The 26,192-nt window shown below is 44.4% G+C and overlaps 1 protein-coding gene across 2 annotated transcripts in view; it reads right to left on the reverse strand.

Moving 5' to 3' along the window:
• LOC137423093 (discoidin domain-containing receptor 2) overlaps positions 1 to 26,192 on the reverse strand; it is a 77,639-nt gene that overhangs the window by 36,114 nt on the left and 15,333 nt on the right. For both annotated transcript variants that reach the window (XM_068109898.2, XM_068109899.2), the window contains exons 2-7: positions 22,872 to 22,986; positions 20,979 to 21,081; positions 19,685 to 19,913; positions 11,141 to 11,288; positions 5,333 to 5,438; positions 2,197 to 2,383 (exon numbers count right to left, since the gene is read on the reverse strand). In XM_068109898.2, coding sequence (XP_067965999.2) covers positions 2,197 to 2,383; positions 5,333 to 5,438; positions 11,141 to 11,288; positions 19,685 to 19,913; positions 20,979 to 21,081; positions 22,872 to 22,944 — 846 coding nt within the window. In that variant the 5' untranslated portion in view covers positions 22,945 to 22,986. The remainder of the gene's footprint in view (positions 1 to 2,196; positions 2,384 to 5,332; positions 5,439 to 11,140; positions 11,289 to 19,684; positions 19,914 to 20,978; positions 21,082 to 22,871; positions 22,987 to 26,192) is intronic.

Below are 26,192 nucleotides of genomic sequence, written 5' to 3' on the forward strand. Positions count from 1 at the left end.
GCCGGTGCTCCTGCCTCACACCTAGCTCGGCTTCACGCTGTTGAAACCAACGCTTTCAGAATCATTGGAATCTCCTGCGATGAAGCTCACTCCGAGGGCCTTTCACTCACTCACTGCAGGCAGGTTGGTGGTCTTTCTGTCTTCTACCGACTCCTCTCCGGCCTTGCTCCCCCAACTCTCTCTGTGCTCTGTCCTCCTAATATTCCTACAGGTCGCACAAGATCTGCCAGCAACCCTCTTATGGTTAAACTGCCAAAATCAAGACTCTTTGCTCACCTTCACTCTTTCATTCCCCTTTTATTCCGCCTCTGGAACAAACTCCCCCACTCCCTTCAATCCCACTCCTCCCTCCAGGTCTTCAAAACAGCTGTTCACCACCATCTCTTATCTTCCCCCATCCAAAACCTTGATCTTTTCTACCCCCGCTAATTCACCCCAGAAACACTTTTTTTGAAATTCCAACTTTTTTCCTGGAAGTCCTTGCAGTGTTCATATGTTTATACCCCTCCCACCTCCCTCCAAGCCCTCTCCCTCCCACATTTCTCTCGGTGTCCCTGCTCTCAAATATTGTGTTTGTGTCCTTCCCCCTCTCTCCCCATCTTTTCTACCGCTCCCCTTATTTTGTGTTTTATGTGTCGGTTTGACTTTTTGTGTGATTAATGTTAGCTCTTTCACGAGCCTCGATCTTGTATATAATACAAAAAAACAAACAAAAAAAAACAGCCTTGCTTAAACCTTAGTTATAAGATATACACTTAGCTTAGCTTTAAGAGTCGCTAATATCTTAAATTTTGGCACATTCCTCAACTTCTTCTACTGTTTGGAGAATTGTGTTGAGTGAAGAAAAGATTAAGTTTAATGTTTCGGCAATTTCATTTTCTTGTGAAAGTATTGAGGAGGGGGATCAGAGCCTTGCTTGCTTTAAGTAAATACGTAGATGCAATTAGTAACAAGAATCGTTAATATCTTTAAATCGTTACATTTCACTCCAGATTTTGATACATAATCAGTCCTCATGCTCCGATCATGAAATCCAAAATATTTTGATTATAAAATTTAATTGGTCTGTGAGAGCAGATCGTGTTTCGGCCTATTCAGGCTGTTCATGGCCTATTCAACCTATTCAGGCTGTTCATGGTCTATTCAACCTATTCAGGCTGTTCATGGCCTATTCAACCTATTCAGGCTGTTCATGGTCTATTCAACCTATTCAGGCTGTTCATGGCCTATTCAACCTATTCAGGCTGTTCATGGCCTATTCAACCTATTCAGGCTGTTCATGGTCTATTCAACATATTCAGGCTGTTCATGGTCTATTCAACCTATTCAGGCTGTTCATGGCCTATTCAACCTATTCAGGCTGTTCATGGCCTATTCAACCTATTCAGGCTGTCCATGGCCTATTCAACCTATTCAGGCTGTTCATGGCCTATTCAACCTATTCAGGCTGTCCATGGCCTATTCAACCTATTCAGGCTGTTCATGGCCTATTCAGGCTGTTCATGGTCTATTCAACCTATTCAGGCTGTTCATGGTCTATTCAACCTATTCAGGCTGTTCATGGCCTATTCAACCTATTCAGGCTGTCCATGGCCTATTCAACCTATTCAGGCTGTTCATGGCCTATTCAACCTATTCAGGCTGTTCATGGCCTATTCAACCTATCCAGGCTGTTCATGGCCTATTCAACCTATTCAGGCTGTTCATGGTCTATTCAACCTATTCAGGCTGTTCATGGCCTATTCAACCTATTCAGGCTGTTCATGGCCTATTCAACCTATTCAGGCTGTCCATGGCCTATTCAACCTTTTCAGGCTGTTCATGGCCTATTCAACATATTCAGGCTGTTCAAGTATGAATAGGCCAAAACAAAATGGTGGCTTAAAAACCCAGCAATGTGACAGGATTGACAAAGATGGTGCACCGCCATTTTGTTAAGGCTTATTTTGGGGGGTTTTTGTGATGAGCACCCCCTAAATGATCTTCAAAAGGTGTGTTTAAACACCCAAACACCCAGTTTTCATTCGTGTACTCCCTTTAAGTTTGTTAAGCATGCATGCGCACACATGAGTTATGGAGGGGACGCGCACACACACAGTTGTGTGTGTATGTGTGTGTGTGTGCGTGTGTGTGTGTGTGTGTGTGTGTGTGTGTGTGTGTGTGTGTATGTATATGATTGATGACCCCTTGTCCTACCTTCATCGTTGTAAAGTTGCGAGGTAGCTGGAACACAAACTGCATTTCCAAAAAGGGTAAGCGCAGCATGTTCTTGTTCCAGCCAACATATTCGTAACCTGGTCTGTGCAACACGTCCTTGGTCTGTGTCGGGTAGTCTGGTCCCACCTCTCCATCGGAGAGCTGCCCAAGACCCTCAACCAGGTTCCTGTGAAAGACAATAGAAAATTGGTCACCACAATCCCCAATAAATGATCCAAAAAAATGAGATATTTCTGCAGAGGTTTGTTGAGCACAAAACAAAGAACAACAGTATTATCAAGGAAGAAAATGAGATACACGAGCAGAGCGCATACCTCTGCCAGGCTGAACATTTTACGTTTTGTATCCCACTGATAGGCCGTATCTGCATACGGACCTGAACCAAAATCTAATCGGCTTGATTTTGTCACCAACCCAAACTCACCCACCAAGTTTTGTCATTCTCCATCTACAACTTTTTAAGATATCATGCTATACAGTATATCATTTTGACCCCATTTCTCAATGGTGAAGAATCACTTATAAAAATTAAAAATTTATCGTATCAGGATCTAGATTGGGATCTTCACCAAAATCGAATCAATTCGTCCTCTTACACACCCAGCCTGTCTACCAGATTCCGTCCGAATTCATCTATAATTTCTTGAGATATCATGCGATATATAGTTTTAGCCCTGTCACTCAATGGTGAAGAATCACGTAAAAAAAATTATTGGATCCGCATTCGGATCCAAATGTTAACCAAAATCTAATAATTTTGTCCCTGTCACATACCCAAACTGTCCACCACATTTTGGCTGAATCCTTCCACAACTTTTTGAGATGTCCTGGTCAGACAGACAAGCAAGCAAGCAAGATGCTATGCAGAGCACGATACTTGCAAAATTCATCCCCACCCGACCCCCACCCCCGAAAAAAGGTTGCCATGGATACATCAAACTGTCCACTTCATTTAGATTTAAATTGACGATCTTAATCAAAGCTCGGTTAAATCGGATGACAATTCATCATTTTCATGTCAATTGGGTGAAAATAGACGATTATTTTAGATGAAAATTGATGATTTTAGAAGTTTGACCTCGAGTCGACTTTCGACCATTTGACCTCAAAATAGTTGGTTTCCCAATTTAATGACTCAATATACAAATGCTGTTCAACTTTCAAGTCAATAGGATGAAAAATGACGATTTTAGAAATTAGACCTCAACATGACCTTTGACCTCAAAATCAATAGGCTTCTCAGTTGTGACTATCTCTACAACTTGGTAAAAATTTATGACAATCTGTTTAGAATTGTGAACTATAGGCGAGTGACAAACAAACAAGAAGACGTCATGCGGAGCACGATACTTGCAAAATCCGCCCCCCCACCCCAAAAAGTTTTCCATTGATACAGCAAATTGTCCATTTCATTAAGATTCCAATTTACGATCTTGATCAAAGCTTGGGTCAACAGGATGAAAAGTGACGTTTTTTTCAGAGGAAAACTGATGATTTTAGAAGTTTGACCTTGAGTTGACCTTTGACCTCAAAAATAGTTGGTTTCCCAATTGAGTGAGGCACTATAGAAATGCTGTTCAATTTTCAAGTCAATAGGATGAAAATTGATGGGTTTTCAGATGAAAATTGATGATTTGGGAAGTTTGACCTAGAGTTGACCTTTGACCTTTTGACCTCAAAAGTAGTTGGTTTTCCTATTTAGTGACACAATATGCAAATGTTATTCAATTTTTAAGTCAATCGGGTGAGAATTGATGGCTTTTTAGATGAAAATGGATGAGTTTGAAAATTTGACCTTGAGTTGACCTTTGACCTTTTGACGTCAGAAATAGTTGGTTTCCCAATTCAGTGAGGCAATATACAAATGCTATTCAATTTTCAAGTCAATCGGATGAAAATTGATGGTTTTTCAAATGAAAATTGATTTTGGAAGTTTGACCTTGAGTTGACCTTTGACCTTTTGACCTCAAAAATAGTAAGTTTCCCAATTTAGTGACTCGATATGCAAATGCTGTTCAATTTTCCAGTCAATCGGATGAAAATTGAGGATTTAAGAAACTTGGCCTATGTTGACATTTTGGCCTAAGTTGATCTCAAAAATAGTTGGTGGTTGAATTCAGTGACCAGATATGTAAATCCTCTTCAAATTTCAAGTCAATTGGATGAAAATTGAGGATTTTAGAAATGTGGCCTATGTTGACCTTTTGGTCTATGTTGACCTCAAATATACTTGGTGGTTGAATTCAGTGACCAGATATGCAAGTCCTCTTCAAATTTCAAGTCAATCGGATGAAAATTGAGGATTTTACAAATTTAGCAAAGTTGGTGACATTTGGCCTATGTTGACCTTTTGACCTTTTGACCCCAAAAACAATAGGCTTCTCAACAGGGACGACCTATACCACTTGGTGAAGTTTCGTGACGATTGGTTTAGAATTGTGACCTGTAGGCTGGTGACAAACAAACAGACAGACAAACAGACAGACAGGTAGAACCACAAACGCAACAGACCAATACTTTTTAAATCTTCGATTTTGCAAGTAACAAAGACAGAATAACTGTTTGTACAGACACAGACAAACAAACATACAGAATGACAAGCCCAACCGAACAATGTACGTAACAAACAGACAGAATAACAAAGACCCTCTGAGCTGGCTCGGCTGCCTCATATCTTCCTCAGCTTAACGCCATAGAAACCAAGGCCTTCAAAATCTTTGGAATATCCCGTGCTGAACCTGTCTATGGGCCTATCACTTCCCCATCGCAGACAAGTCGGTGGTCTCGCTGTTGCTGTTTCCCCCTCTCTCTACTGTTCATTTTGCATTCTGTTTTTGTCCTGTTACATCCTGATCCGTCCAGTGCACCAGCTCTTCCACGAGCCTCGACTATGTACACAAAAAGCTAAGTTTCATGTGCAGCATCCTCGATTTCCTCTCTCACACAAGGTTTTTCACCCAATATTGTGCTTCGGGAAAGATCACTTTGTGTTCACTCAATACTCTCATTGCACTTGGGATCAGTAGATTGGCATCCATTTATCGGGTCGCTGCATTTCAGATACATCGTCGTCATTCTACAGTTTATCTTCATCTCCACCTTCTCAAGTTCTTACCCATTTGACACACGTCCATCATATGTGAAATCATTAAGTTCCAAACTCGTTTCTCCTGCAATTGGCATCACGTGGCCAAATGGAATAGAGTACGAAGTCAAACCATCTGCAGAAATGCACGTACACGTTCAAAAATAAATTTCCATCATCAAGAAGGTGTCAAATCCCTGTGGATTTGACATATATATATATATAAAACACAGTTTGTGTGTGTGTGTGTGTAATGTTACCGATAGACTCCTAAACGGAGAGGCTTACGTGCTTGATATTTGACATAGACATGGCCATTGAGCCTGGGACGAACATGGCCGAACTCAAAATATTTGACGATCCATATTTTTTATTCATATTTACCTCAGCGCATTTCAGCGAAGTACCCGCTAATCTCAGCCGGTTCCAGAGCAGCTCACTGATTCGCTCAGAGCGATCACGTGATGTTCCATTCCCGCCGCCAGACTGATTCGCTCAGAGCGATCACGTGATGTTCCATCCCGTCACACGTCACACGTTTTTTCACCTTTTATGCGATCGTCTTTTGTATCGATTTTGTGCAATATGAATTAAATGTCTTTGAAACAGCTGTGAAACGTCTTTCCACAACCCTTCCGTAACCGATTGGAGCAGTTTATTGCCGCACAAAACGAGATCCGCGAAGCGAGTTGGTCGAGTCGTGCTGACAAAGATGGTGACACGGCGGCTTTGTGCAACACGTCCTTGGTCTGTCCTTTCACTTTTCACTGAGTATGAGCGTTCTATATATTTTCAATTCAGTCCGCCCGTGATTTGTGGCATAGACATGACCATTGGGCCTTCACGGTGTAATTTGTGCGAGGCTTTTATCCGAGTGAGCTTGAGTCGAGAGGGCGAATGTACGGGTTGGGAATGTATGGGTCTCCCTTCCCCCGCCCGGCAACGCCGGTACTGGAGGACGTCACAGGATCGGTGAGTCTCCAAAATCCGCTTTGTGCTGTTGCGAATATGCAGGACTATGTCCGATTGTTGTGCTGCTCTCCGACCATGAGAACTGCAACGTCATTGTTGACTTGCCATCCCCTTCCCTCCACCTTCCCCCTCCCCCCTCCGTCCCCCCTTCCCTTCCCCCTCCACCCTACCCTTCTCCCCTCCCCCCTCCATTCCACCCCCTCCCCTTCCCTCCCCCTCCCCTCTTCTCCCCTCCCCCCCCCCGTTCCCCTCCCCTTCCCCGTTCCCATCCCCTCCCCTCCCCCCTCCCTCCCCTCCCCCACCCAGCAATGCCGGGTACTTCTGCCGGGTCCCCCCCCCTCCCCATCCCCCCCCTCCCCTCTCCCCTCCCCATCCCCCCCCCCCTCCCCTCCCCTCCCCTCCTCCCCTCCCTCACCCTCCCCATCCCCCCCTCTTCCCCTCCCCTCCCACTCTTCTCCCCTCCCCCCCGTTCCCCTCCCCTCCCCCCCGTTCCCCTCCCCCCCATTCCCCCCCCCCCCCCATTCCCCTCCCCTCCCCTCCCCCCCATTCCCCTCCCCTCCCCTCCCCTCCCCCGCCCGGCAATGCCGGGTACTTCTGCTAGTCTTATATATTCCAAGGCTGGTTTACAACAGCACACTTCAGCACAAATTCCATGACTGCGGTTTACTACAATATGCCACCAAAGGTGGATTTGGCCCCTGTGCGTTTGTCCGTTTGTGAACAAAATATCTTATAAAGTTGTGGACGGATTCGGACGAAATTTGGCAGAGATGTAGCGAATGTGACAAGGACGAAATGATTACATTTTGGTGAAGATTCGGATCCGGCTACTATAATTTTAAAGTGATTCTTCACCATTGGGAGATCGGGCCAAAAACGATACATAGCAGGATCTCTCAAAAAGTTGTGGACGGATTTGGACGAAACTTGGTGGACCGGTTGGGTGTGTGACGAGGAAGAATTGATTCAATTTTGGTGAAGATCCATATCCGAATCCAGCTAGTAGAATTTATTAAGTGATTCTTCACCATCAAGTGATATGGCCAAGAACGAGGGGTAGATCAGAGAATGAAAGACTGGACCTATGGTGATTCCTGTGATTGATTTTGATTAACTGTCATTCTGTATTGTGATTTTCTGGTCTACTCTGATATACAAAACGTAAAATGTTCACCAGGTGGAGGTATGCTCGCTACTGAGTGCCGTTCTAGTTTGAAAAATGAAATGACGAAGCAACAATCTCATATTTAAATTGAGGCTGCTTTTTCACAATACAGTGGCTTGCAAAAGCATTCAACGACTACCAATAATGCCACATTTAGATGAACAAGTGTGCCCGTTGGTCCATTGGAATAAATTTTCATTGCTGTTAACGACCTTGTAGCAAGGCTCTGCACATCTGGTGGATGAGAGTCCAGTCGACTCCACCAGCACGGGCGGAAGAGGGTGAATTCTCCAACAACCAGCAGCGAGACGGAGAGGAGTGGCGACCCCCGTCTATACCACACACTTACCCGTGTGTATCAGCCATAGAAAGGCAATGCCATCATTGCCCGAGGAGACTTGACGTAATTATTGCAGAATACCTGCCTGATGTACCGTTAGACCATTAGGTTGCCTTTCACCAGGCCCAGATGTGCTTGGGCCAGGGAAGAGGGTTGGGGGTGGGGCTGGAGTGGGTGATTATTTAAAATGTTATCATTGTTTTTGTTATTTATTTTGTTATTTATTTTAGAACGCCATGCCATGACCAATTAAGCTACTCGATACACCTCAACATGGCATGTGTTTAAAACAAGGGAATTCTTCAAGATTCTTTGTAGTGTAGCGGTTACCGCTGGATGCACACAATCGCCTTGCACCGGCCAGAACACGGCCAGACGCGCCTCTCCTGGGCATGCCCGGACTCACTGTTCCCGGGCACGCCCAAACCTCCCGGGCACGCCCGGTCTCGTCTTTCCCGGGCATGCCCGCTCTCGCCTTTCCAGGGCTCGCCCAGAGCGTCCGGGCATGCCCGCTATCGCCTTTCCAGGGCTCGCCCAGAGCGTCCGGGCATGCCCGCTATCGCCTTTCCAGGGCTCGCCCAGAGCGTCCGGGCATGCCCGCTATCGCCTTTCCAGGGCTCGCCCAGAGCGCCCGGGCACGCCCAGCCTCGACTTGCCAGGGCACGCCCAGAGCGTCCGGGCATGCCCGCTATCGCCTTTCCAGGGCTCGCCCAGAGCGTCCGGGCATGCCCGCTATCGCCTTTCCAGTGCTCGTCCAGAGCGCCCGGGCACGCCCAGCCTCGACTTGCCAGGCCGCAGCCAAACACGCCCGGGCAGGTCCAGACTCGCCTTTCCAAGGCTCGCCCTTGACACCCGGGCATGCCCGGTATAGCTTTTGCCGGGCAAACTTCCCGACATAAATGTGTATATATATTGCTGCCCGATAAACGGGCTTGTCAGAATACCTGAGCTGTTTTGTTTCAATAAAGCAACTCGGACGAATTCCGTCTTTGGTCGCGTCAATTCTTTCGACTTGCGTTGGAGCGCAGTTCCTTCAGTAGCCAATTAGCCTAATCAACCCAGGATCCTTGGTAAATATTGCTTTCACAATTGTTTGCTTAACATTCATCCTTAATGGTAAATATTGCTTTTATTGCTGAACAGTGTTTTTTCCTTTAACAAACTTCATTTTTCCCCTAACAATCTGTTTATTTTCAGAATCAATTTTTATTGCAGTAGAATATACACAAGGCATGACAAATGGCAAGTTAAGAATAAACATGTACACGTTAACTCCATCTGAATCACTGTTGTTGCAAAAAGGTATTTTATTTACCTCTCTTCTGTATCTCCTTTGAAATCGTCAGCGTTTTATTTGTTGGTTTTTTATTTTAGTGCCAGTATGTTGTTTACCATGGTGTTGGTGTTGGCTTAGCGGTTAGGGTGCCGGCTCGGGATCCTAGGATCCTGGGTTCGAATCCAGATCGATCGCTGAATTAATGCCAGGTAAGGGGGGTTGACTCAGCCTGTCATCCTACCAAGGTCGGCAAATTGAGTACCAGCTTGCTGGGATGAATGATCACGGTGTGTACCCCGATTTAGAATAGGTACACCGTATCCCTGCGCATCGTAAGAGGCGACTAACGGTTGGCGTCAGGAAGGGCATCCGGCCATAAAAACATTGCCTCAAACAGGGAACCATGATTGTCATGGGGCCCTCAAGGCTAACCCCCGCTCTAGCGGGGAAAATGGCCATAAAACGATCATTCATTCAACCCAGGAGGTCATGACGATCGTTTCGGTGTTTCACATTCCACATCAGAAAGCTCCGGTAGATCTCCATTCCATCCCCTGAGGCCCACCCATGTGGGGATAACAGGCAAAAACAACTTAGAAGCACATGCACACCTCAGCCATTTATAAAAATAAATAAAAAACCACCTTTAGAGGCCATTTTTCCCCGCAAAGCAGGGGTTGGCCTTTTTCGGGGACCGTGGTTGTTGTTGTTTTTTGTTTTTTTTGGTCCCCTTTTTGAAGCAATGTTTTACGGCCGGATGCCCTTCCTGCCGCGAACCCTTTTTGTCGCCTTTTACGACAAGCAGGGAATTACCAGTGAACTGGTACTCAATTAGCCGACCTCAGAAGGATGACAGGCTGAATCAACCCCCCTGGCGTTAATTCAGCGATCGACCGGGATTCGAACCCAGGATCCTGGGATCCTAAGCTGGCACCCTAGCCGCTAGCCCAACACCAGGCTATTTATAGCCATTTATAGTTGGACATTAATTACGAATTATGTAGAAACAATTTTTCCAAATAAACTTTTTAAAATTCCTAACTGGAGAGATCAAACTAAACATTGTTCAAACAGTTGAAGGAGGTTACAAGTAAATAATACTTCCAAAAGACATGTATAAATCAAAATTCACTGGTTGTAAAGGTATTCATATCAGCCCCTTAGGTCAGTCCCTGGTGGAAGCACTTTTGCAGCAATGACTGCTATGAGTTTTTTGAGTAGATCTCTAACAGCTTTTCACTGTGAGATGGTGAAATATTTGCCCATTTTTCATGTGGAAATTGCTCTAATTCTGCCAAGTTTGATCAGGATCGTCGATGTACTTCAATCTTCAAGTTTATCAATGGACACTGACCCCCATCTCAGACATAGAGCCTTCTAGATTTTTCAGTCATTGTGGATTTACAGTGACATCCCGAACCAGTTTCCTGCTTGCTTGGCTGCTGAATTTGGATGGGCGACCTGATCTGGGTAGAGTCTGGGTGGTATGATACGTCTTCCACTTCTTAATGATGGATTTCACCATACTCAAAGGGATAATGAGTGATTTTCAAATCTTCTTATAACCCTCTCCTGAACGGTGCTTCTCCACCACTTTATGTCTGACTTCTTTGGAAAGCTCCTTGGTTTTCATGTTTGTGTTGTTGATTGGGCAAGTGAGTTGCACCTTAAAACTCCTTAGATAAGTGGGGGAGAGTAATTTCTAAGTAAAACCACTAATTACAAACAGGTGAAACCTATTACACTTATTTTGTAACATTTTAAACAAATAATTTGCTCCTGAAGCGATTTGGGGTTAATTAGGCAAAGGATTTGAATACTTGTACAACTGAGAATCATCTGACTTTATCTGTTAATCTAAGTAATTCACATTTTATCTGCAATTTTTAGCTTTATCGCTTTGGAGTAGTTTGGGGAGACTCTATATTTTAAGTTTGATTTGAACGCAACATGAAATAAGCTCAGGTGGCTTAAAATGTGAAAACTTTGGAGGGGGTGAATACTTTAGCAGGCCACTGTACATCCCTGTTCATGTATTGGCTGGTCAGCATGACAAACAAAAAGATAATTTCCATTGCAACTTACCTTCCCAGGTACAACCAAATAGTTCAACACGCATGCAGACAGTGGTGGGTCGTTCAGTAAATGGTAGGAAGCGCAAAGCACGAGCCACCACAGGTGGCTGGAGGCCTTTGAGGACGGCAGTGTATGCATCATTGTTCCCTTGGATAACCTACATGGAAATGATAATGATAGTGGTGACAATCTAGATATTTTCAATTCCACCTCATTGCTCACGTTAATTTTCTTTATGTCGTCATCAGTAAAGTTATGATGCCACAACCACAAGTTAGACAGAATTCCACGTCGTGTCGATACGTCCATCATTTCCAAATACCATTACCCTTTACGAACTTACAAACTACTGTATTCTCGAGTTGGCTTCTCCTAGGGCCCAGTCTCCACTTTTATCATGATTTATACCTTGGAATAATTCTTGTATTCCTTCTACATATTCATTTCCATAGCAGTAATGCTATACTATATGGGATGTTCATGTTCTTTCTATGCTTTGCTACTGCCCTGTACTGTGTACGTGTGCTTGGTCATTGTTCCTGGTGTATGTTCCAGTATATGCTCCCCCCCTCTATCCCCTCATTTTAATGGAGACAAGGTGGAATGTCTCAACTCGGCGTTTTCTGCCAACACCACATGTACTCAACCAATCCCGCTCTGTCGTCACCTCACTCCATGATACTCACAGCCTCATTAACCCTGTCTATTTCACACCTGAGAACAGAGGAATATTTTGTCTTTTCCGGGTATCTCTCTACCCCTTTTTACCCCTTTTCCGGGTATCTCTTTCCAGGTATCTTTCCGGGTGCAATAGGTTTTTTGTCATTGTCCTTTTCGGTTCAACAGGCCAAGAGTTTCAGTTTGTGCCAGGAATTTCCAATTCCCACTGTCCATGTACCATTGTACCACCCTTCCCCCTTCTAACCTCCAGGAGTACCTTCGGCTGCACCTTCTTCTCTGCAACCACCTCCTGTTTGTCGATGTGCTGCATCCATCCCCTCCTAACAGGGGCGACTCTATTTACATCTCCCTCTCTGCCAACGTGGACCATCTTGTAACCACTCATCCCAACTCTTTCTTCCTCATATTTGGTGATTTCAACTGTCACCTTGCCAATTGGCAGGGTGTTGGTACTTCTTCAACCAGCCTCACCCAATGAAGGACTTCATGGGCCTCACCCAATCAGTGAATTTTCCAACCAGAATTTCTCCCAATGGCACACCCTCCCTTCTGGACTCGGCAATGACGAATTTTAACACAAATGTCTCCTGCTCCTCTTCTTCTGCAATGGATTTGTCTCTTCATGTGATTGTGAGAGTCAACATCTCTCTGGCTATTCTCAGAGAGCCACCTCAGCACAATATAATCTGGCAGGTCAGACAAGCTGACTGGCAGAGACTGCAGGCTGCCCACATATCAAGACTGGACCTTCATTTCCATCTCTCCTGATATTAATACTGCCTGTGAATCCTTCCACACAAGTTTGCTTTCCCTTGTGTACAGAGTTATACCATCTCAGCTGCAGTTATCATACCTATCCTCTCACCCCGAGTACACAAAATCCTGTGTTGAGGCAGTTGCCTTCAAACAATAAGCCTTCTCTTCCTAAAAGGCAAATCCAACTGAAGGCAACACTAGATCATTCCACAAAGACTGGAACAAGTGTGCGTCCACTCTTGAGAAAGCCAGAAAACAACATCTGGTCAACCTCAAGGATGAATTCTCAAACCTGTCTCCTTGATCTTCAAAGACCTGGCGGCGCCATGTTAAGTCTATCCCTGGAGAATGTTCCTCCCTCCATTCCCTCCCTCACTTCCAATGGCAACATGGCCAACTCTGCTCAGGAGAAGGCCGAATGTTTTAATTCTGCGTTGCGTCCAGATCTTGTGTACCCAACCCCTCACTCTATACACCTACCCTCATGTACCCAACTGCTCCAGGATACATGACATCCCTAATCATTCTGACAGACAGGCAGTCAAGCAGGCAGCAGCCTCTTCTCTCTCCTCAGGCCTTGACAAAATAAAAAACTACCAAGTTTTTGGAATATGTCTTAACCCTGAGAAAACACACACACATGCACACGCACTCTTTCTCTCTCTGTCTCTCTCTCTCTCTGAGGACCATACTACAAACCCTCCTATCTCCTTTCTCAACAACCCTCTCAAAGAAGTTCTGTCACTCAAACTCTTGGGTCTGTCACTCAGCCATGATCTCTCTTGGGTAAGCCACCTTCCAAAGTTGGCCTCCAAAGCCAGCCTGGGCTTCTTCCGTCATGCAAGGTCCTTTCTTGGCACACCTGAGCTCCTATCCACCAAAGATTTCATCCGCAGCTTGATAGAGCACTTCTCTCCGCCCTGGGCTGGCGCCCCTGCATCACATCCTGCTTAGCTTGACGCTGTGGAAGCCAAGGCCTTCAAGATCATTGGAATCTCTCACGATGAAGTCAAGTCTATGGGCCTATCATTTCACCATCAATGACAGGTCAGTGGTCTTTTGTCTTCTTCCTCCTCCTTTCTGGTCTTGCACCCTATGCCCTCTCCGTGCTTTGTCCTGCACGCACTACCAAGGTATTTGCAGGATGCAAACAGTGCACGAGCAACCCCCTCCTAGTGAAACTCCCAAAATCCAGACCACTACTCACCTCCACTCATTTAGTCCTCTTTTTTTTCCCCCACCTGTGGAACCAACTTCCACACACTCTTCAATCTCATTCTTCCTTCAAGGTCTTGATCTTGAACAGCTGATCTCCACAATCTCAAATCATCCCCCACCCATAACCATGATATTTTGTACACTCCTTAAATCACTCCCCCACTCCATCCAAAATTTTGCTTCTGTATCCATCTTGTTCAACACTTGTGTTCTCCCCTGCCCCTCATCATTACCTGCTTCTCTTGTTTGTCCGTCTCCATCTATTTTTTTTTCTTGTGTACTGAATCGAGGCTCGTGAAAGAGCTAAAACCTATCCTAATGTTCATTTTGTTAAGTAGTGTCCTGATCCTTTTTGTGTTCCAGCTCTTCCACAGGCCTTGACTATACATACTAAAAACAATACCAAGAAATGGAAGGGTTTTAAAGTGCCAAAAAGGTGATTTGTGTTCTGCAGTGTTCAAGTAAATAGTTTGAAATAAAATTCTGATTGAAATAAATTAAACAATTGAAATACAATTAAGATTTTAGAAGTTGTAGAAAAAAAGTATTCAGAAGTTTACCACCGTTGATTCAGCGTCTTTTACACCACCTTAATTTAACACGTTACATTAGTTCTTCGTGCCTGTCGTTTATGTCCTTTATGAGGTCCATAAAAACAGTAAGGTTCCTGTTTGGAATGATTGTCAATTTTGTTTGACTGCCAGACAGGCAGACTAAAAATTATCTCACTCTGTGCGCATGTCCCTTCGGGACGAATTCATAGCCAAAAGAACTGGTAAACTTCAAGATATTTTTCTGATTCATGTTCCAATTTGTGTTCAAAATATAACATTCAATTGAAAGTAAGTTGTTCCTCGATCATCAAGTGATGTTTGTAGACAGACAGAGACAAAGTGAACCACTTGCTTAACCACACTTTTCACTTCATGTGTGGGTAATAAACCCATCCCCCATAATCGGAATCATCAGCAAAAGATTGGCAGGATTTTCCAGGAATCAGGAAGATCGGTGATGAAGATAAGGAACAAGAATGGGCTCAAGACACTGCCTTGAGGTGCCTATTTTTTTTCTTTTTCTTTTTTGTATACAAGACCGAAGCTCGTGTAAGAACTAACATCAATCCCAAAAAAAAAACGGACACACAAAACATACAATAAAGGGAGCGGGAGACAAGATGGGGAGAGAGAGGGAAGCACACAAGTACAACAGCAGAGAACAGGGACAACGGAAGATCTGTTGGAGGGAGAGGGCTTGGGGGGAGGAGGCATGGGAAGGGGAGGGGGGAAGGTATAAAACACATGGACAATGCTAGAACTTCCAGGAAAGAAAGAAGTCAGTATTTCAAAAAAGTGGATCTGGGGTGAATTAATGGGGGTAGACAAGATCAAAGTTTTGGATGGGGGAAGACAAGAGATGGTGGTGAACAGCTGTTTTAAAGACCTGGAGGGTGGAGTGGGGTTGAAGAGAGTGAGAGAATTTGTTCCAGAGGCGGGAGAAAAGAGGAATGAAAGAGTGAAGTTGAGCAGAGAGTCTTGATTTTGGCAGTTTCACCAGAAGAGGGTTGCTGGCAGATCTTGTGCGACCTGTAGGAATATTTGGGGGACAGAGCACAGATGGAGCTGGGAGAAGCTAGGCCAGATAGGAGTCGGGAGAAGACAAAGACCACCAACCTGCCTGCAGTGAGTGAATGAAAGGCCATTGGAGTTAGCTTCATCGCGGGAGATTCCCATGATTCTGAAAGCTTTGGTTTCAACAGTGTGAAGACGAGCTAGGTGTGAGGCAGGAGCACCAGCCCAGAAGGGAGAACAGTATTCCATAGAGCTGCGGATGAAAGCATTGTATGTGGTGAGGAGCTCAGGTGTGCCAAGGAAGGACTTCACACGACGGAGGATGCCCAGTCGGCGACTGGCTTTGGAGGCCAGATTGGAAATGTGGTTTTCCCAGGAAAGATCATGGCAGATAGTGCGACCCAAAAGCTTGAGTGACAGAACTTCTTGGAGAGGATTGTTCAGAAAGTAGATGGGAGGGTTGTCCAGTCGGTCTTTACGGAGAGAAATAGTAAGAGTGTGAGATTTGTCAGGATTGAAAGACATGTTCTACTTGTTTGACCAGTCTGTGATTTTGTCCAGGTCTGCTGAGAGTGAGGAGGCTGCAGACTGTCGATCTGAGGTATGAGGAATGGAATGGCAGAGAGTGGAGTCATCAGCAAAGAGATAGAGAGGATTTTCAAGAGTAAGAGAGATCATTGATGAAGACCAGAAAAAGCACAGGGCCCAGAACACTGCCTTGGAGAACTCCAGCCTGAACAGGAAGGGGAGATGAGAGAAATCCATTCAGGGCCACATGTTGACGATGACCAGAGAGGAAGTCTGCAAGCCATGCATAGAGATTTCCATGGATACCATAGGAGGAGAGTTTGGTGAGCAGAGTGGGGTGCCAGACCGTATCGAAGGCACGAGATATGTCAAGGGAGACAGCTCTAATTTCCTGTTTGGCATTGAGGACCTCCATCCATTGTTGAGACGGCAGAAGCAGCATGTCCAGAGTAGAGTGACCTGGTCTGAAACCAAATTGATGATCAGAGATCAAGCCATTGGAGAAGAGGAAAGATTTGATATCCGAAGCAATGATGGATTCCATGACTTTGCTGATAATTGGGAGAAGGCTGATTGGTCTGTAGTTGCAAGGATCTGTTTTTGCACATTTTTTGTGCAAAGCGGTGATGTTGGCTGATTTCCAAGCTGACGGCAGATGACCTTGAGCAAAAGAGAGGGTGAAGAAAACAGAGAGAGGCAGTGAAAGAGCGGCAGAGCAGGATTTTAGGACCCGTGGGCTGATGCCGTCTGGTTCAGTTGCATAATCATAGTGGAGGATTGACAGAAACTTCTCTGCCTTGTCAGGAGAGAAGGACACAGAGTCCAGGAGTAGCTGGGTACGACTGGGTATGGTCGGTACAGAGAGGGGATGGGTTTGGGACACAAGATTTTGAGGCAAACACAGAGTTGAGACATTCAGCCTTTTCATGTGCGGAGTCAGCTGTGTAGCCGTTTGAGGTAAGGGAGGGGATGGAGGGGAAACAAACACCAGAAACAGATTTGACCAGACGCCACCAGGATTTGGAAGAGGGAGACAGATAAGAGAGTTCTGTCTTGAGAGTGGAGAGATGGGGTTTCCTTGCTCTCCTGAGGGTGGACACACACTTGTTTCGGACTTTGTGAAAGGAAATGAGATTTCCTTCCCTTGGATTTGCCTTCCAGGAGGCGAAGGCAAGTTGTTTCAGGGCAACAGCCTTGCCACAAGATTCAGTGTACCATGGACGGGAGGAAGGGTATGACAACTGAAGACGAGATGGGATCAATCTGTGCACGAGAGAGAGCAATTTACTTTGGAAGAATTCCCAGGATGAGTTCATGTCAGAGGCGGTGGAGATGGGAGACCAGTCCAGATGATTGATGGCTGCTTCAAGACCGTGCCAGTTGGCCAGAGTGAAATGCCAGACTCGTCGACGTTGAGGAGGCTCTCTGAGAATGGCCAGAGAGATGTCCACTTTAACAAGCACATGATCAGATGAGCTGATTGGAGCAGAAGAAGAGCACAAGCACAAGTCACAAGAGCTTCATCGACATTTATCGAAAAATATTTATCGCATTCCAAACAATAATTTTTTTGTTAACAAAATAAACAAGTAAACGAAAATGCATGTTTTAAGGCTACACACTTCTTCTTTTTTTAATTACATTTTGATAGATGAAAATATACCAGAAAAGAGGACCGTGGGCCAAATTTCAGCTCTCAAGGACGCATGGAACCGAGAAAACGAATGGCTCAAAATTTTGAAACGGGACAAACAAAAAAAATTTTAGATTCATTTAAATAAAAGTGTGTAATAAATGAAAGCAACAGGATGGGCCGTTCATGCGACACGAGTCTGATGTAGGTCGACACCAGTACGGCACAAACACGAACCGTCCATCAATCCCAAAGGGAGGTGGGGGCAGGATAAGCACAGCAAGAAAACAAAAAGGTAAGAGTTTAAAAATAAAATAGTGGTGGGGGGTGGCGATGGCGCTGAAACAGAAAACTTGACTGCCCTCGGCTACGGCGGCAGACTGAGGGCTGGCGGGAAGAGCACAACCAGGACCCAGAGCCCATCAAGGACCAGATAATGAGGACCGATCTTCTACAGTACCAAGAGGGTCTAAAGTCACATGAGCTTGAACCACAAGGCAACCAAATGAGTACATGAAATAGACACAACCGTCCTGACTTAGGAGCGTTAAAGTGGTGCCCGGAACCATCTTACACTCTTCGTGTCAGGATTGCTGGTCTTACTTTCTGTCTTATTAAAACTACAGCTAACTTCAACCTCTATTTCTTGCAAACAAACACCATACACTTTTCTTCTCTTTTATTTAAGGCATCGATGAGGGCTATACAGTCCGTGCCTGGAGCCTTCAACATAAAAAAAAACACAGTAAGAATCGACTGATTGACTTCCCCGAATGCCATGCGAACCCTTCTCCTCATAGCTACGAGCCAATAACGTGCTTCCAACAAGGCTCTACTCCACATTAAGCCCCGGGGGTGAGGCAGCGGGTTGGGGTCGACCATGTTTTCTCTCCTGCATCATGCACATCAGTTTGAGATGGTGTCAAACTACGTGTTTTGCTTGGGCTTTCCGTGAGTTGAAGAAAGAAAAAAAAAAAAAGAAAAAAAAAACCTTTAGAGGCCATTTTTTCCCCGCAAGCGGGGGTTGGCCTTTTTCGGGAACTGTGGTTGTTGTTGTTTTTCGGTCCCCTTTTTGAAGCAATGTTTTACGGCCGGATGCCCTTCCTGACGCCAACCCTTTTTGCCGCCTTTAACGACAAGCAGGGAATTACCAGTGAACTGGTACTCAATTTGCCGACCTCGGAAGGATGACAGGCTGAGTCAACCCCCCTGGCGTTAATTCAGCGATTGACCGGGATTCGAACCCAGGATCCTAGGATCCTAAGCCGGCACCCTAGCCGCTAGCCCAACACCAGGGCTGATTCAATTCGGGCACCTTTCGGGCAATTGTTACGGATCGCGGATTAGATGTTATTTACCGAGCGGTGGTATTGCCGCGACCTAACAGTTCCCCCGATTCTTCCCCAACTCACCCGATTCCACCCGAACGTTGGCCAAATCGCGCTACGCTAAATCAATGATTGGAAAGGACACAACGACTGGGATAAATGAAACGACGCAAGGGGTACAGTTCTCAATTCGGGTACAGTTCATCAATTGCTGATGCAATTCGGGAGACAGCAAGTTGAAGGAGGCAAGTAAATCCTTCTAAACTGTCACAGGCTTGATTACTTTCCTTCTTCTTCTTCTTCTTTACCCCACTCCCCAACACTTTCCATTTAGGAGGGGGACACAGGCTAGACAGCATAGATGCAAGTGTGCGTACCCCTGTGCTATTCTGCCAGCCCAATTGTCTACGAAAGAATAAAACAGAATAATTGGGTAGCATCGATTTGTGAGACTAAAAGTAAAGACGTCACAGCAACCTGTTGACCAGACAACCACATGATAATTTGAAAGCATGGTGATGATGAAAGAATTTTGGAGAGTTGAGGCCATTATTAGACTGGATTTTGCAATCATTAACATTGATATTATTAGACTGGAAGGACACAAATTACCCAGCATGATCAAAATGGAAAAAGTAACGCCAATATTGGTGTCATTCAAAGAAAAGTTAAAGGCCAAATGATGAGGGGATAAGGTGAGCTGGTCATAAAAAGGGTGGTGAATATGGATGTGAGATGCTCATGCAAACTTGAAGACCATGACAGGTTGAAAGGGGAAAAAAAGGTTACTCCAAAATCAGTGATTTCTTCAAACATCTGATGTCATAAACTGCAAAGGTACCTGGTTATCACTGTGGTCTCGCCATGGCATCCAGCGCTGCCCATTACGGGTGTAGTTCAGACGAAATTGGCGAGCAAATTCACGACCACGTCCATGGGCAAAACGGCCCTGAGTTGCCAGAGCAGTAACCAGGTGCAGAGAACCTAGGGACACTTGCAGGAACTCTTTGACACCCTGCCGCAAGAGACCGGCTGAGCACCAGGCCCCATCACCTCTTTCGGTCTCCAATCTAAAGACAATGTGGAAGCACAGTTATTTACCCCATGCACATGTATGCTATTTGCATGTCCATTTACATTTGTTTTATGGCAAAAACAACAACTGATCTGATTTTAGTATTAAATGTTGACATTACATAAGTAAATTTTCATTTTTAATACTGCCAAGTTATTTTTGTCGATCATCTTTGGAAGAATAGTTGAATAGTTGAATAGAATAGTTTGGAAGAAGATCATCTTATGAAAAGTTTAAATAGTTGCAGTTACCGACATAGTTTATTGCATGCACAGCATGCCTATCCCATATTAAAACATATAATGAGGGCTTTGCCACATTCACCCTGGTGTTGGGCTAGCGGCTAGGGTGCCGGCTTAGGATCCAAGGATCCTGGGTTCGAATCCCGGTCGTTCGCTGAATTAACGCCAGGGGGGTTGACTCAGCCTGTCATCCTTCCGAGGTCGGCTAATTGAGTACCAGTTCACTGGTAATTCCCTGTTTGTCGTTAAAGGCGGCAAAAAGGGTTGGCGTCAGGAAGGGCATCCGGCCGTAAAACATTGCTTCAAAAAGGGGACCGAAAAACAACAACAACCACGGTTCCCGAAAAAGGCCAACCCCCGCTTTGCGGGGGAAAATGGCCTCTAAAGGTGGTTATATATCTTTGGAAGACCTATATCATTACCTCGGAGAAAATGCTTCATATAAATCACCTCAGTCGGCCATCATTAGCTATTTCGGTTCACGGTACCTCAGGGATGGTTTAACAAGGATCAACTGTAATGTTTCGGAAAGCAGTGACCTACTTTGATTTATGAATGCAGTTTTTTGTATTCCTAAAGTATAATTGGTATCGACTGCATCCAGCAATTTATGAAAATCCAATGCAAATTTATGGCTTATGAAAAGTTTAAATAGTTGCAGTTACCGACATAGTTTATTGCATGCACAGCATGCCTATCCCATATTAAAACATATAATGAGGGCTTTGCCACATTCAGAAGAGTTACTGCAAATGGTGTGGATGAGAATGGTGCGTTTGACGGTCCAGGTGGAGCAAAGCCGACAGGTGCATACATACCTGGCATACCAGGGTGCAGTAGATGGGTACCACTGACTCGATGCAGTTATGGAAATATCAGGGATCGACCCGTCTTGCATACCCAGAGGAAATCGACAGTCCTCTGAAATGGTGAAAAAGATGGGTTGGAGTAAAAATGGGATTATAAGATTTTTCAAAGCACGACTCCTGGCAAATGTTTTTTGTTTCCATTTTTATGCGTGGTCTAAGGCTCGTAATGGAGGTGACACACACACACACACACACACACACACACACACACACACACACACACACACACACACACACACACACACACACACACACACACACACACACACACACACACACACACACACACACACACACACACACCAACAACTGAGCTAGCGAGAAGTGCCGTCACTTCCTGAGATACTCTGGGTACCAGCAACGTCATAACAATGGTGCCTCTTTTCTCACCACACTCAATGGGGCATATACTCAGGAGGAATTTCCTCCTCCCCATGGATGCCAACCAATGGGGATTGTCCATGCTCTATCCTTTTCAAGCAAGGAAGCAGCATGTACCATTTTAAAAGTATTTGGTATGACTTGAACCGGTCAAAACTGGATGGGTGTTTTTTAGGAGACACCATTTCCTTACTTGACGGCCATTGGCTCCCTTCAGAAGCTCATCCACCCTTTGTCAAGGGTTGTTTCTAGTCCTGGCAGGGTGTCACAGTCACCCTCCCCACTAGCAAAGGCTATGAGGGGTGTGAGCTGAGTCGCCGAGAACCCGACCGTGTGGCAGGTAGCACTTGGTTACATGTTATCAGTGGGCATCATCCATTAAAGTTGGTTTGCAACTTTAGTTTCATGCAGTGTCCACTTTGGATGTAAACAAGATTCCCTACAAGAGGCCACCAATGTTACTATTGTTTAATAGTCAAATTATTTCCACATTCTTGTGAGATTGGTGTGGGGGATTGGGGAGGGGCTGGGGAATGGGGGTTCTATCCCAACTCTGTTAGGAACGGGCTGGCCAGGCCTTGCGATCAAACGAAGGTGGCAGGACTTTGCAGTTTGATCAGGGTGCTGGTGATAACTCACCTACTCTTCATGAAAGACACCGTGTGATCATAAACAGTCCTCCCTGTGCTAGCAGACAGGTCCTCTGCTCAACGTATTTGTGATGGATGGCCCGCACATCGATGCCTTGCTCTGCATGCGAAACGCTAGGGCGACAGTTTTTAGTTTCCTTCCCCCGTGATCATGTGCTTAAGAAATAGACCTGGTCTTGGGGGTTAATTATGGTTGTCATGGTTCTCCTGAGGTCCTCAATGGAAGACCTGTTGAGGGATAATTGGCTGCGGTGAGTCAACACCGCACACCCAACTCATCCGATTCGCTCAGTCTCATTTGCATACAAGGTGACACCTAATTGGCATAGCGCTGGGCCAATTCAGACATCCAATCCATAAGTTATCAGGGCATTTAGGCGCGAAATCAGTCCGGTGGGGAAGATGCCGAAATGGTCGAGCGTTATGAGCACATTAAAGCGGCTCACCGGATTTGAACCGGGAAACTGGGACGACCGGGTTCCCATAACAGCAGGTTTACACTGATATGTCGATAGAGGAAGATTTTTTCATGTATGCCGTTGCGTGTTGTCACTTGCTTTTCCGTGTTAATGCTAGTTTCCGCAAAAAAGTTGCATTTTCATTCATAAAAATACTTTCAACATACCGTTTCAAAATGAATATTTTCATAAGACACCGACAACAATAAATTCCTTTCCAAAAAATAAAGTACCTTTTGTAGAAAATAAAATAAAGATAAAACTATTGACTATTGAAACTATTGAAACACACCATTTCATGCAAGTAATGTACAATACAACCACCTTAACCAATTGTACGCTTCAATTCTCACCGACACCAGTCCATGCTAAGGTAGTGAAGACGTCGCCCAGCAACAGCAGCAGCAGCGACCAGCACACGAGCATTGCGAGTGGTGCTGCCTAACCGCAAATTCATGGGCGTCGCTCCTGTTGAGTAACCGATACACAATGGACATCAAAATTCCATGAGTGCCGAGACTTTAAGTGTGTGTAATACAAGTTGGGTCGCCGATCAAGATCAGGTCATTCAGACTTCGGTAAAGCATCGAGATGATTATAAGCCAAGATTAAGTCAAAGTAAGTAAGCAAAGCCGTACATATATGAACACATTGAATAGCAGGAAAACACACCAACAATAAGATCATTTATTGGTTGGATGCATCTTTTTCTTTAAAAAAAAAACAAACAAAAAAAACATTCACGGAACTTTGGCGCAGGAGTATACTCCGCCATGCTGAGACACTTCACATGGATATGCAAGGAACTTTGGTGCGTGAGGAGCCCATTCGGTCTATCATGCCTGCGATATACCAACCCCAGTATAATCACCCATCCACATACAAGCCATGGTACGCATGTACCTCCATGCATGCCAATATCCCCATACCCCTCTATCACCAAAGCATCACAATACCTGTCTAAATCCCATTTAAAGTCATACACCCTCTTCGCAGCTTCTACCATTCCATGCATTAACCACTCTCCGATTGAAAGACCCCTGCCTTAAAAACGTCATAACTCTAATCTTCCTTACCGTGAAGCTATGGCCCCTAATCCTCACACTGTCCACTTTGCTGAAAAGCTGCATTGCACCTTTCTTGCCCACACCCTCCATTGCCTTAAACATTTCTATCAGATCCCCTCACAATCCTCTCCTCCCCTTTCCAATGTATACATTTCTGTCTCCTTCAAACGTTCCTCATAGTTTAATCTTGCAAGCCCTGGAATCTATCTAGCAGCTTTATATACATATATATATATATATATATATATATATATATATATAGGATACATACATACATGCATACATACATGCATACATACATACATGCATGCATACATACATACATACATACAGTGCCGAAAGAAAGTCTACACCCCCTTTCAAATTTTTCACTTTTTGTTGCTTTTTAACCTGGAATTAAAAGGCATCAATTCAGACTTTTTCCACCTTTATTTACACATCATAACCCACAATTTCCAAGTGAAAAACAAATTCTAAAACTTTCAGAAAATTAATTTAAAATACAAAACTAGAATATGTTGGTTGGATAAGTGTCCACCCCCCTGAGTTAATACTAGGTGGAAGCACCTTTGACAGCAATTACAGCTGTCAATCTGTTGGGATAGGTCTCTACCTACTTTGCACACCTTGATTGGGCAATATTTGACCGTTCTTCTGTACAAAACTGTTCAAGCTCAGTGAAGCTGCATGGGGAGCGTTGATGGACAGCAATCTTCAAGTCATGCCACAGATTTTCGATTAAATTTAGGTCCGGGCTCTGATTGAGCCACTCATGGACATTTATCTTTTTGTTCCCCAGCCACTCTAGTGTATCTTTGGTCGTGTGCCTTGTGTCGTTGTCAAAGTTGAAATTTTACATTTTTATGTAACTCAAAGGCAGTATGCCAGGAAAAAAACCCACAAAGCTGTCCGTATATGTCCATAAACGAAAATATGCGTAAACAAAAGTCAGCCAGTGCAGCCTCGCTCCCATTCATGGAGGATCACATCACGTGACAGGACAATGGGATGTCACATGATCTTGCACAGCACCAGCGCCGAGCAGTGTCCGTAGGTAAATCAATCAATCAGTCAGTCAGTCCGTAAAAACTTCAATCATTATCACTTGAACCAAACACATGATGTTGATGAAACTTGGCCAAAACTTTCAAATATCATGCTTAACAAAGGTGTATTGACCTCATCAAAATCTGCGCTCATTATTGAGGTTAATGGGGGGAGGGTTTGACCCCCAAAGAAATGTACTAAAGTTTGTTCACAGCATAAAAAAAATAATGGGATCTAAGGGAGTCTGCAGGGGGTTTGAGTGACTGTTGCTCCTGATCCAGGGACACACGGTCCTATTTTTTTATGCCTCCAGAGGCATTACACGATATTGACAGGTGACCAGAGGCACCAGAGGTGACCAGAGGCATTATGTTTTCGGGTTGTCTGTCCGTCCGTCCGTCCATCCATACATGCTAAACCTCGTTTTTCTCAGCAACCACGTGTCCAATTGAGACAAAACTTTCAGGGTAGGAGTGACACCCATGCAGAATGTTTTCATGATAATTGTGAATTCATAGGTCACGTGGTATGGCAGACATCTTGGATTAAACGTAAATAATTCAATTTTTTTTTTCTCGGAAACCACTGAATGGAAAAATTTGAAACTTGGCACATTGTCAAGTACTCCCAATGGGGAACAAAAGCATGATAATGATGACATACATCATATGTGAAATGGAATACCAGCCAAATATGTTTTAATCGAATTCCTTATCCTAAAAATCTGAAATTGCATGCACATGATCTATGACCCATTTGTATTGAAATATAAATTTATGACATCAGAGGTCACATAGTTTGGCAGCCATATTGGATTGAAGGAAAATATTAAACAATTATATCTCTGAACCCGCTCACCCTATCGATGCAAAATTTTACAAATATCATCGAACACCACTATTGCATATAGTTTGACATATTTACATTAAAATTAAGAGAGTTCATAGAACACGTTACCCACAGTGTTCAAGTATAATCTTCAATTTAAATAAAACTAGAACAATGTGACTGTCGCCAATATGCCTCCGCATAGTCCCACAACGGGTGGATGCCATCACTCTGCATATGTATGGGTAGGGGAACACGTTTGTGAAGTTTTGTGTTGATCAGATAAGGTTCGTTTTTCTATCCAAGATGGCTGCCAAACCACGTGACCTATGACATCATTTTCAAACTATATGCAACAATGCTGTTAGATATTTGTAAAATTTCGCATCGATAGGGTGAGCGGTTTCAGAGATGTAATTATTTAATATTTTCCTTCAATCCAATATGGCTGCCAAACCATTTGACCTCTGATGTCATAAATTTATATTTCAATACAAATGGGTCATGGATCATGTGCATGCAAATTCAGATTTTGAGGAAAAGGAATTTGATTAAAACATTTTTGGCTGGTATACCACTTCACCTATGATGTCATCATTATCATGCTTTTGTTCCCCATTGGGAGTACTGTACTTGACAATGTGCCAAGTTTCAAATTTTTCCATTCAGCGGCTTCCGATAAATAATTTTTCAATTATTTGCTTTTAATCCAAGATGGCTGCCATACCACGT

This window comes from Myxine glutinosa, chromosome 3 (genome assembly GCF_964187855.1).
Source record: "Myxine glutinosa chromosome 3, kmMyxGlut1.1, whole genome shotgun sequence".
Taxonomy (NCBI): Eukaryota; Metazoa; Chordata; class Myxini; order Myxiniformes; family Myxinidae; genus Myxine; species Myxine glutinosa.